Source organism: Puma concolor, chromosome C2, assembly GCF_028749965.1.
Source record: "Puma concolor isolate L17-30 chromosome C2, mPumCon1.1.hap2, whole genome shotgun sequence".
NCBI lineage: Eukaryota > Metazoa > Chordata > Mammalia > Carnivora > Felidae > Puma > Puma concolor.
Window position 1 is genome coordinate 27,764,859 of NC_141675.1, and position 12,678 is coordinate 27,777,536.

Sequence of the window (12,678 nt, forward strand, 5' to 3'; positions counted from 1 at the left end):
AGAGAAGGAAAGAATATCCAATGGAATAAAGACAGTCTCCAGCAAGTGGTGCTCGGAAAACTGGATAGTGACATGCAGAAAAACGAACTTGGACCACTTTCTTAAACCATACACAAAAATGAACTCAAAATGGGGGCGCCTGGGTGGCGCAGTCGGTTAGGTGTCCGACTTCAGCCAGGTCACGATCTCGCGGTCCGTGAGTTCGAGCCCCGCGTCAGGCTCTGGGCTGATGGCTCAGAGCCTGGAGGCTGTTTCCAATTCTGTGTCTCCCTCTCTCTCTGCCCCTCCCCCGTTCATGCTCTGTCTCTCTCTGTCCCAAAAATAAATAAACGTTGGAAAAAAAAAAAATTTAAAAAATGAACTCAAAATGGATAAAAGACCTAAATGTAACACAGGAAGCCATCACAATCCTTGAGGAGAAAGCAGGCAAAAACCTCTTTGACCCTGGTCATGCAACGTCTTCCTCAACGTCTCCAGAGGCAAAGGAGAATGGGAGTAGATATTTATTTGCAAATGACATATCAAATACAGGATTAGTATCCAAAATCTAAAAAGAACTTATCAAATTCAATACCCAAAAAACAAAGAATCCAGTAAAGAAATGGGCAAAAGACATGAATAGACACTTCTCCAAAGAAGACATCCAGATGGCCAACTGACACATGAGAAAATGCTCAACATCACTCATCATCAGAGAAATACAAATCAAAACCACAATGAGATACCACCTCACACCTGTCAGAATGGTTAACATTAACAACTCAGGCAACAATAGATGTTGGCGAGGATGCAGAGAAAGAGGATCTCTTTTGCACTGTTGGTGGGAGTGCAAGCTGGTGCACCACTCCGGAAAACAGTATGGAGGTTTCTCAAAAAATTAAAAATAGAACTACCCTATGACCCAGCAACTGCACTACTAGGTATTTATCCAAGGGATACAGGTGTGCTGTTTCGAAGGGGCACATGCAACCCAATGTTTACAGCAGTGCTGTCAACAATAGCCAAAGTATGGAAAGTGCCCAAATGTCCATTGATGGATGAATGGATAAAGAAGATGTGGTGTATATATATATATACAATGGAGCATTACTCAGCAATCAGAAAGTATGAAATCTTGCCATTTGCAACTACGTGGATGGAACTAGAGTGTATCATGCTAAGTGAAATTAGAGAAAGACAAATATATGACTTCACTCATATGAGGACGTGAATAGACAAAACAGATGAACATAAAGGAAGGGAAGCAAAAGTAATATAAAAACAGGGAGGGGGACAAAACAGAAGAGTCTACTAAGTATGGAGAACAAACAGAGGGTTACTGGAGGGTTTGTGGGAGAGGGGATGGGCTAAATGGGTAAGGGGCATTAAGGAATCTACTCCTGAAATCATTGTTGCATGCTAACTTGGATGGAAATTAAAAAATAAGTAAATTATAAAAAAAAAAGTGGTAGCAAGTTTTCATTTTATTTATTCATTCATTTTAAGTTTATTTATTTTGGGAGAGAGAGCATGTGCAAGAGGGGCAGAGAGAGTCAGTGTGGGCCTGTATGGTGCTCAAACTCGTGAATGTGTGAGATCATGACCTGAACTGAAATCAAGAGTGGGATGTTTAATCAACTGAGCCACCCAGGTGCCCCAACTCTCATTTTAAATATAAATATGATTATATCTAATACAGGGGTGAGTATCCCAACTCTATAAAGAATTTATCAAATTCAACACCGAAGAAACAAATAATCCAGTGAAGAAATGGGCAAAAGACATGAAAGACATTTTCCAAAGAAGACATCCAGATGGCTAATAAACACATGAAAAGATGCTCAACATCACTCATCATCAGAGAAATACAAATCAAAACCAAAATGAGATACCACCTCACACCTATCAGAATGGCTAAAATTAACAACACAAGAAACAACAGATGTTGGCAAGGATGTGGAGAAAGGGGAAACCTCTTGCACTGTTGGTGGGTATGCAAACTGATGCAGCCACTCTGGAGAACAGTACAGAGGTTCCTCAGATAGTTAAAAAGAGAACTATCCTATGATCCAACAATTGCACTGCTTGGTATTTACCCAAAGGATACAAACATACAGATTTGAAGGGGTACGTGCACCCCTATGTTTATAGCAACATTATCAACAATGGCCAAAGTAAAGAGCTCAAATGTCCATTAACTGATGAATAAAGAAGATGTGGTGTGTATACAGATACAATGGAATATTACTCAGCCATCAAAAAGATTGAGTGTTGCCATTTGCAACGACGTGGATGGAGCTAGAGTATATTATACTAAGTGAAATAACTCAGAGAAAGACAAATACCATATGATTTCACTCATATATGGAATTTAAGAAACAAAACAGATGGACATATGGGAGGGGGGAAGATGAAAAAAGAGGGAGGGAAACAAACCACAAAAGACTCTTAAAGATAGAGAACAAACTGAGGGTTGATGGAGGGAAGCAGTAGGCTGATGGGTACTAAAGAGGGAACTTGTGATGAGCACTGGGTATTGGATGTAAATGATGGATCACTGAATTCTCCTGAAACCAATACTGAACTGTATGTTAACTAGAATTTAAATAAAAATTTGAAAATAAAGTAGTAATTTTATTTCAATTTTATTTAATACTAGCTTCCTGCAATTAGAAACTAGGGAAGTTACAACTTCTCTGGGTCTCATTTTCAAAATAAGTGTGCTGAGGAGATGGCTCTCATGTCCATGGCCTTTCATGTGAAAAAATTTACACAAAGGGAGAGAATGGTCAAGAAATGGTAGTGAAAGAACAAAGCATGTGAGGTGAAAATAAAGTCTGACCCACAGTTCATAGCTAATAAAGGCTAAGTGTTAAAATACTATGGAAACTGAAATATCTCACATATACACACATGCAAATACCACCACCCCACCCTGGACATACAAAAATATCCACAAACAGATACAAACAGGTGATCTCTCACAGATGTAAAAATAATAGAAGGGAATAAAAATCTTTGGAGTGCCTGCGGGACTCAGTGGGTTAAATGTCTGACTCTTGATTTCATCTCAGGTCATGATCACATGTTTGGTTTGTGGGACTGAGCCCTGCATTGGGCTCTGCTGCTTGGGATTCTCTCTCCCTCTCTCTGCCCCTCCCCCACTCATGGAAGCTCTCAAAATAAATTAAAAAAAAAAAGGAACAAACCTTCAGATTTAAAGTTTAAAAAACTCTGCTGGTCAGAATTTATAAATAAGTAAAAAAATATATATCTAGAATAGAGGCTGGAAGAACATGAACCAAAATGTTAATAGTGTTTATCTTGGGGTATTGTTTTCAAGAATAGCTATTCTCTTTGTACTTTCTATACTTTGAAATGTATACACATACATATAGAAACACTGGTTATTTGTCAAATTCCTCAGATTAGCGGGGATTGAATTTAACTTCTCCCCTTTAAATATATATAATTATTTTATAAAGATGGATATAGACCACAATCCTTTTTTTAGTACTATCTTTCCCTCCTGTGTTGATGGTCTCCCTCTCTCCTCCTCTACATCCACTTTTATCCATCCACATCTTTGACATATAATCCAAAATAATCTGGCACGTAATCCCACTTTTCTCTGTGCTTATGTAACGGCAGAGCCACATATACATGTAGGGAGCTTTTGTTCATTAGTTGATAGAAGGGCAGTATTCTACACAATGCTCTGAATCTGACTTTTGTTCACGTGCTGTCTTCCTGTAGAAACCTACCAGATCAAATAGATGACTTTTTCTTTTTATGACGGCACATTCCACAGCTTGGGTGTTAGATGAACACATTACCAACACAGACTATGGCTATACACACACAGAGTTCAAGTATCAGAACGATTCTACACAGACACACATGCAGAACATCCTCTGGTGCCTTTGCATTCAGGCATTAATTTAACTATTCCTAAAAAAGAGTAACTTCAGAAACTTACTTTTAGTCCATATTCTGTCCTATCTTTGTTTCCCATTTGTCCAGGCATTTTAGTTCCAGGCCAGACTCTGGCAACATCCTACACAAGAAAACCAAAATTAGCACTGTTAAGTACTCTCAATTTCAAATAGAACAGATCAAACTGAAATGCAAACTGAGACAGGAGTTATTAAAATGTTGGACTTTTTCCTCATTCTGCTAGGCCCCAGTAAGGAACTAAATATGGATTTAGACATATTTACCCCAGAGGATTTCCTTTCTAAATTAAGTTAGAGCAACAAAATAAATACAGACTAAGAAACATATGTAGGAGAAAAACTCAGTAACAAGAGAGTAGCAACTGAGCTAACACCAGTTGAGAAGGAGAAAAGAAAAATTACAGGACATAAATACACGTCACACCACCATTCAAGGAAGACTTGACTGCCTGGTCTGTTTTCACTAATGTTCTGTATTAACTGACTTAATGGACTCCATCCACACCACTGCTGCTGGAATGGTTCCACTCCCCCACTCTTACTTTTGATGTTACTCTCCTTCCCCAGAATGATTAAAGGACAGAATTAGTTATTAGAATATCGAGTTTGTCCAGTCCTGGTTGTCTCTGATTCATATAATTCAAACAGCTTCACACAGTCTCTCTGATTCTGGCTTTGGTAACGGATAATACTACATCTAAAGAAGCAAATTTGAATTACATCTCAAATGGGAAAGCTTCTCATGACACATGAACTCTTGGAATATAAACACTTCTGTATCACTAATCTGACAACCCACAAAACTCCCACGGAAGTTGCTCACCATAGCATTAGAGTTGGTTACTATGTAACCAACACAGATTAAAGACAATTCTGCATGTTACAGACTATCACTCTTATTCATTCTAGAAACACACTCAGTGATAGGCACACCTTGTTTAACATTACATTACTAAAAAAGGACTCTGCCCCCCCCCCCCGATTAAGTTTACATTCTCATTAAAAGTACACCCTCTCTGGATTATAAAGGTATTTACCAGCTAATCCTGAATGGCAGTATTTACAAACACAGAACAGTGTACTTCATGACAAATAACTAAGCTGAGTGATAAAAATAGGTTCTTCTACATGTCATTTATTTATTTCATGACAATTAACTAATGAGTCATGTTCTTCCACATGCCATTTTAATTGTGTGTGTGTGTGTGTGTGTGTGTGTGTGTGTGTGAGAGAGAGAGAGAAAACAAGCCTAATTTTTAAAAGAGCTAGGGGTGCCTTAGTGGCTTAGTGGGTTAAGCATCTGACTGTTGACATCAACTCAAGTCATGATCTCACAGTGTGAGACTGAGCGCCACGTAGGGCTCTGAGTTGAGCATGGACCCTGCTTGGGATTCTGTCTCTCCCTCTCTCTCTGCTCCTCCCCTGCTCAAGCTCTAAGTAAATAAATAAATAAATAAATAAATAAATAAATAAATAAATAAATAAATATTTTAAAAAACAAAAGAGCTTTGTTGAAGTACAATGCACATACCACACATTTTACTCTTTTTAAAGTATACAATTTAAATTAAAAAACATTTTTTTAAAAATTTACCCATTTATTTGAGAGAGCACGTGTATGTGAGAGGCGGAGGGGCAGAGAGAGAGAATCCTAGGCAGGCTCCGTGGCGTCCCAACACGGGGCTCGATCCTATGAACTGAACCATAAGATCATGATCTGAGCTGAAATCAAGAGTCGGAGGCTTAACCAACTGAGCCATCCAGGCTCCCCTAAAGTATACAATTCAAAGATTTGAGTATACACAGAGAGTCGTGTATTACCACAAACGATCTTAGAACATTTTCATTCAATCTCAAACAGATATTCCAAACCCATTAGTGGTCACTCCCTCCAACTCCCCCCAGCCCTGTGCAACCACTAATCTACTCTCCTCTCCAGAGATTTGCCTACAATGGACATTTCACGCAAATGGAATCATATAATATGTAGTCTGTGACTGGTTTCTTTCCCTTAGCATGTTTTCAACGTTCATCCATGTTGCGGCATGTATCAGTACTTCATTCCACTTTATTGCTAAGTAATACACTACATTTAACTACCTATTCATCAACTGATGAACATTTGGGTTATTTCTCTTTTTTGGCTATTATGAATACTGCTATGAATATTCAGCAGACAGAGAGCTAAGGAACAAATAAATACACACATATGAACATTTCTATTTCTCTTATATACATATACAGTAAACGTATACGGATATCTACAATCTGAATTCAACCCTATAGGGTTTGTTCTAATTTCCCTCCTTTTCATACCTGAGTATCTTTTTCTAATAGTGAGAAATTTGCTCCCATTGTCAATATATTCACTTATCATATTCAATCCTATAATTTACAGGAAATTATTTCAGAACACAAAATCCCTTCTCCATTTTCTATGTTCTTATTGTTTGTTTCTCCATTTTTCCTCTACTACTTCTCCCTTGCATGATACCATTCTTGACAATCTTCCCCAACAGTCTCTGTTAAGGCAAAGATGACTCTGGGAAGGAACCAGTGGGGCAGATTGCAAGGGCATTCTAATATCGGATTTCTTGCCGCAGACTTCAGAGGGCAGGATGGGAGACAGAGATGGAAATGAGAAAGCAGGAAGGAAAAGTACTGAGAAGACTGGCTGTAAGTATGTGGGTTATTATGAAATGATTCACGTCTGGCTCTGGAAAGTGAGACCAGGACTCATAAAAATGTGACAAGTACTATGACCCACCTGGAGTCAGATTAAAATTATGTGACTTGATCCCAAGAACAGACTAGAGCACTGTATGTGCAGAAGCTGAATATTTAGCATTAAAAAGAGGTCACTCAAGTTATACTTACACCAGTTGAAACAGCCCCAGGTCTCCTGTGGGTTTTTGTTTGACCATGAGTAGCAGGCTGGCCTTTAAATCCCCATCTTTTCATGACGCCTTGAAAACCTTTACCAATACTGAACAAGGTAGACATTAGAATTTATATAATAAACAGAGCATAAAATATTCCCAACTGTCCATTTTCTTAATAGTACCTTAGAATTTTAACAACGCTGCTTATCTAAATAACTGGGAAAAGCTATGCAAGGAAAACTGCAAATGAACAGTTCTTTACCTATGTCCTGGTCTGCACCCCTTCCTGGAGCCTCATTCCATATAAAATGATTAATTCAAAATTATGAGACAAGCTAAGCAGAGGAAGTTCTATCTGAACAGGGAGTTTTATTATCCTGTAAAACAAGGGTAAAGCTCTAGAAATTCCAAAGTACTCATAAGCTATGTAGCAGGCAACCATTAAGATCCCCACCACCTGGTACTCATGCCCTTGTGTAATCACCTCCCCTGGAGTCTGGGTACGCCTAGGAACTCAGGTCTAAGGAATAAACTGTGGCAAAACAATAAAAGGTCACTTCTGACATTAGGTTACAAAGAGACTGTGGCTTCCTACTTGGCACACTCTTCCTGCTGGGCTCTGGAGGAAGTCAACTGCCATTTCCTATAGAGTGTCATGTGGTAAAGATGTCTCCAGCCAACAGCTATGGTCCTAAGCCTTGCCAAGGCCAGGTCAGTGAGCTTGGAAGGCAGTGTTCAGGTTGAACCGAGATGACTACAGCCTTGACTGCCTGGTTGCAGCCCTGTTAGAGACCCTGAGCCACAGGCACTCAGCTAAGTTGTACTGGGATTCCTGGTCCCAGAAACTGTGAGGTAATACATGTTTGTTGTTTTAAGCTGTTATGTTTTGGGGTAATGTGTTAAGTGGCAATAGGTAATAGAACACTAAATAAAACTGTAACAGTGCCCTAATGCTGGACAAAGTTTACTTTTATAAGTTATCCGATGGATCTTGCTCTCAAGGTTTGAATAGGAAGCTCACAGAGAAATAGAATCAGAGACTAGCAATTTCTTAAAAATCTAGTATTTCAATTTTTAAATAAAACCATTCTGTTTTCAAATTCTGCTCAGTAGAGAAACATTCTGTGATGCAAGTAGAAAGTGGGTAATACTAAGGTTCAGCATTATTAAAGTTGTCTTTGTCAAATATATCAGCACAAAGATACAATGAAAGGGCTAGAATGCATTGCAAGGCTGTACCAAATGTATCTGTATACTCTTAAGATAATACCTTTTTTGCCTTTCACTAGATAATATGTCAACATATTTTTAATGCTGTATTCCTTAATGTTAACAAAGCTAAATATTATTAGTGCATAGTTCAGGTCACTTACAAAATGGACCAAATGCACAAGATCATAAAAACCATGTTCTTTCCACAAGGACTTTGTTAAGTATTTGTCAATGATCAGAGAGTAATGGATTGAAGTAAGCCCATACAAGTAAAAGTTTGTCTTAAATTAAGTCAGTAATTCAACATAAAAACAATATGAACTATGTATGTGTAGAACCTAACAGCTGAATATTATCAAATCACAGGTCAAAAGTTACTTGTATAGGAATAATTTAAATGTAGCTCACACCATTTTCTTCACATTAATCAACTGAATGCATCACTGATGATGTGCACATAATTCTGCCTTGCCTCAAAAACTCAAGATAATGTTTATTCCTAGTCAAAGAGCTAAAATAGTATATATATTAACTTAACATATATTAAATGAGAAATCCACTATAACTTTTGCAAGGAGATTATCATCTAAGAACAGAAACTGTGATAATCAAATGTTTTACTGAAATTTTGCTTCTGAAACTTATATATTTCTAGTTAATGCTGCATTTTAGAACATTTGAAAAATAAAATGCTTGGCAATTTAAAAATAAAGAAGAAATACCTACAAAGTCATCTGACCCTCCGGATAGTATCTGGCAAATAACACTTTAAAGAGAAAAAGAGAGGGGACTAGCAACACTAATCTAAACTGAACATGTTTTAAAAATGCCACATTCTAACACTGCTCATTCTTGGTAGAAAGTTTACTAGTACCTTCTGAGTTCTCAAACTGATTCATCGCTTACTTAAAGAGTGCTAGTGTGTGCACCAATAAAACAAATGCCAGGTAGATTACAGAAGATAATTTAGGTCGTTTTAAGAGTACATGCTTATAAGACGAAAGCAGCATCCTGAAAGTGCTAATTATCTGTTGACTAATTACAGACTGTTTTTCAATCTAGTTCTAGAATGCATCATGTTGTTATGCTGTGAACAATGGGAACCTCTTCAGTAAATAACCTTTAAACAACAGGATAAATGCAAATGACATGACAAATTATTGGCCCAATTCAGATGATGGAGAAGAGACTGCACCTGTTGATCCATGGGCGGTACAGGTATCTATTCTACTGCTTCTCTCAGTTGTCACCCAACTGGAGAACGAAAACAAAACAAAAGCCAAGAAGAGAACTGAACTATATACTTAGCATACCCAGTCACATTTCAAATATAAGGTTTTCACAGGTCACATAAAAGAAAACCTTTATTTTACTAAAAAGGATACACAGCACATAACACATATGCTTTACCTCCCTACCCCTTTTCTGCTGTAGGTTTTAGTTAGCAGAAAAAAAATCAAATAAAGGAAAATTCAAGTCAGAAAGAACACAATGTGAGATGTTCCAAATTTCGTGAGATTTATCAGAAAATTAGGAAAAACATAAAAATTTATTTAAGGCATTTATACTTGATAAACCAAAAATTCATCAGAAAGCTCAGAGATCCTATTAAATTTAGGAGAATACTGCCCTTGTTTCTCAGTCCATTTCCCCTTAGTATACTTTAAATTCATGAAGGGCAGGGGATTGTGTTTTATTCAACCCCTGTACCCAACCTAGAAAAGTCAGTTATTTTGTTACTGACTATAGCTGTGTCTTAGGAAGAAGGCTAATTCTTTTCCTGTATTTTGTCCTATAGTTTCCAAACGTTGTGTATAACGGGCATGCCTTAAGATGATGGTGTTGGGGCGCCTGGGTGGCGCAGTCGGTTAGGCGTCCGACTTCAGCCAGGTCACGATCTCGCGGTCCGTGAGTTCGAGCCCCGCGTCAGGCTCTGGGCTGATGGCTCGGAGCCTGGAGCCTGTTTCCGATGCTGTGTCTCCCTCTCTCTCTGCCCCTCCCCCGTTCATGCTCTGTTTCTCTCTGTCTCAAAAATAAATAAAAAACGTTGAAAAAAAAAATTTTAAGATGATGGTGTTAAAAAAGGGGGAGGAGGGGCTTAAAGGTATGACAATCATAGCATCTCACAGAAGAAAATGCATAGTTTAATGTTTCCCCACTGCATTTTATAAATCTCTAGAGATCACTGTTATGTGAATTTCATTCCCTTGGTGTATTATGTCAAAAGCATAAATGTCTATCAGTAGACACACAGATTTTAATACAAATCCATCATGTATTTCCCCACACTGCAGGAAACTGCCGTTGACTGCATGATTCTAGATATACTTGTATAGGTGATAAAACAAAATGCCCACAGGTGAGGAATGCTCTCAACTCCATTCATTCTGAGTCCTTGGAGAACTTCCTCCCAAATTCTCATCACCAAGTTTTTCCCTCGACATGGGCTTCTTCTATCTTTCTTTCCTTGGTATTGCTTTTTCTCCTTCTTGGGAAGCAAATGGTTCCCCCTTCATTCCCAAATCCAAAGACTTTTATAAAAATCAATTTTTATTATGGAAATTTCAAAACTTAGTCAAAAGCAGAGAGACAAGTACAATGAATAACCTATGTATCCCATCACCCAGGGCCAAATATTATCAACTCAAGGCTTATTCTGTTTTATCTATTCCTCTCCTCTGTTAATGAATTATTTTGAAACAAATTCCAGGTATATCATTTCATCCATAAACATTTTAATATGGATCTCTTTTAAAGATCCTTTTCAAGAACAAAACCACAATACCATTATCACAATCTAAAAAAATCAGTGATTCTTAATATCAAGTAACTAGTCAGTGTTCAAATTTCTATGGCCTTTTTAAAAATAGAGTTGTCCTCTATCCTTCCTGCTTACCACCCTTCCCCTCACTACTCTCAGTCATCATTTCCTCCCTATTTTTCCGCTTCTCTAACACTCTTTGAGAAGTTTCTTACCTCTTGCTGCTACATGAAACGATGGTCTTAAGAGTCCTGCTGCTGACCCTCATTTCAATATGGTTTAAATCAGGGTTGGCAAACTACAGCCTACAGTGGCCACTTTTGTAAATAAAATTTTACTGGAACATAGCCATGTACATTTATTTACTTATTGCCTACGGCTGCTGTGGAGCTATAATTTGCAACAGAGAACATAATGCTTGTAAACCTCAAAAATTTTAAATCTGGCCCTTTGAGAAAAAGTCTGCTGACTCTTGAACCTATTACTAACAAGCCAGGGTTTCACAAACCTTGCCCTCTGGCAAGAATTCTGCTACTATCTCATTCCACACATGTACTGTCCATAACTAATCAGAAGTATCACAGCCATTCAATCATAATGTTTCAGAAACAGAAACTGAACATCTCTCTTTCTTCAAGCTATGCTCCTTTAGAGACACTAGAGTGACATTCCTAAGACAACAGTCTTTTCACACAAGCTTTCCCCTGCTTTAAAAAGCAAAACAGCAACAACAACAAAAACAAGCAAACTAAACCATAACCTTAGGTGGCTGTCAGTCAGTAACTTCTTTAGCTTGGGGTATACGACACCTTTTATAACTAGGTCCACTCTACCTTTCAAACACTGCCCATCCTAGTCATAGGAGATTATTCTGTGAATCCCTAAGTATGCCACTCTCTTTCCTGTTTTTGCTCATTCTGCTCCCTCAGCCTCAAATACCCTTCTCACTGCATTGTCTTTCTACTTTTACCATGAAAAAGAACTGAAAGTGTTTGTCGTCATGTGTTACATCAGCTACAAAGTACTTGATTTTTTTTTATTAAAAATAATCAAAATCCATACTGTAAGTAGAGGTTTTTGTATCAGAACCATTTCTAAATTGAGTTTTACTTTTTCTCTTTACCTGATTTATGCTGTAAAAAGTTTAAGTGACTTGTACATAATCTCTCAGAAAAAAAATAACTGAGTACTAAATGGAAGAGAGGACTCTTGACTTGTCTCAAGATACCCCAAGATCAGACTATATTTTTATGGAGGTGAGGGTGGGAAAGTAAAGAAATCAACTGATTGAAAACCAGCCTCTCTATGGTTAAACATTCCTATGAATACAGGGAAATAGAGACTCACATCAGGTCCTCACCAAAATCATGACTGGGCTGCTTCTTTATGAAATCGAGCAACTGAGAATAGAGTAAGATGGTATCTTTACTTGTGAAAAAGTAATGTGAAATATAAAGGCATAATGTCCAAATTAACAATCAAAAGAATCTCTTGTAGGATATAATTTGATATTACTTTCCTATGTTTTTGATTCAAACCACCCAAAAAGATTTTCTTTTTTCTTTCTTTTTTTAATGAGAGAGAGAGACAAAGAGACTGAGAAAGAGAGAGCCCGAGTTTGTGTGACAGGGACAGAGAGAGAGAGAAAGATACAGAATCTTCACCCAGTGTGGTACCAGAATTGGGGCTCCATCTCACAACTGGGAGATCATAAGCTGAGCCTAAATCAAGAGTCGGATGCTTAACCGATTGAGCCACCCAGGAGCCCTCCCTCCTCCCGACAAAAGCTTTTAATTAAAACTATTTTTTACTAGTAAACAAAAAAGGAAAATTTTTAAGAAAATAAATTATATGCACGTAAAAGGCCCTATTAGCTAATTCATGATCT

The 12,678-nt window shown here is 37.7% G+C and overlaps 1 protein-coding gene and 1 long non-coding RNA gene across 4 annotated transcripts in view; one reads left to right on the forward strand and one right to left on the reverse strand.

The window, feature by feature from the left end:
* The window catches only part of LOC147577159 (uncharacterized), a 92,872-nt gene that overhangs the window by 71,983 nt on the left and 8,211 nt on the right, over window positions 1-12,678 (forward strand). Inside the window, exons 3-4 of one of the 2 annotated variants that reach the window (XR_015239971.1) lie at window positions 6,539-6,611; window positions 9,092-9,247. This is a non-coding gene — a long non-coding RNA (uncharacterized LOC147577159). Of the gene's footprint in view, window positions 1-6,538; window positions 6,612-9,091; window positions 9,874-12,678 lie in introns of those variants that run through there. The other variant, XR_015239970.1, reaches the window with a different exon arrangement.
* Window positions 1-12,678, reverse strand: part of MRPL3 (mitochondrial ribosomal protein L3) — a 52,716-nt gene that overhangs the window by 11,554 nt on the left and 28,484 nt on the right. For both annotated transcript variants that reach the window (XM_025913759.2, XM_086674289.1), the window contains exons 7-8: window positions 6,813-6,921; window positions 3,959-4,036 (exon numbers count right to left, since the gene is read on the reverse strand). In XM_025913759.2, the coding sequence (XP_025769544.2) occupies window positions 3,959-4,036; window positions 6,813-6,921 (187 nt within the window). The remainder of the gene's footprint in view (window positions 1-3,958; window positions 4,037-6,812; window positions 6,922-12,678) is intronic.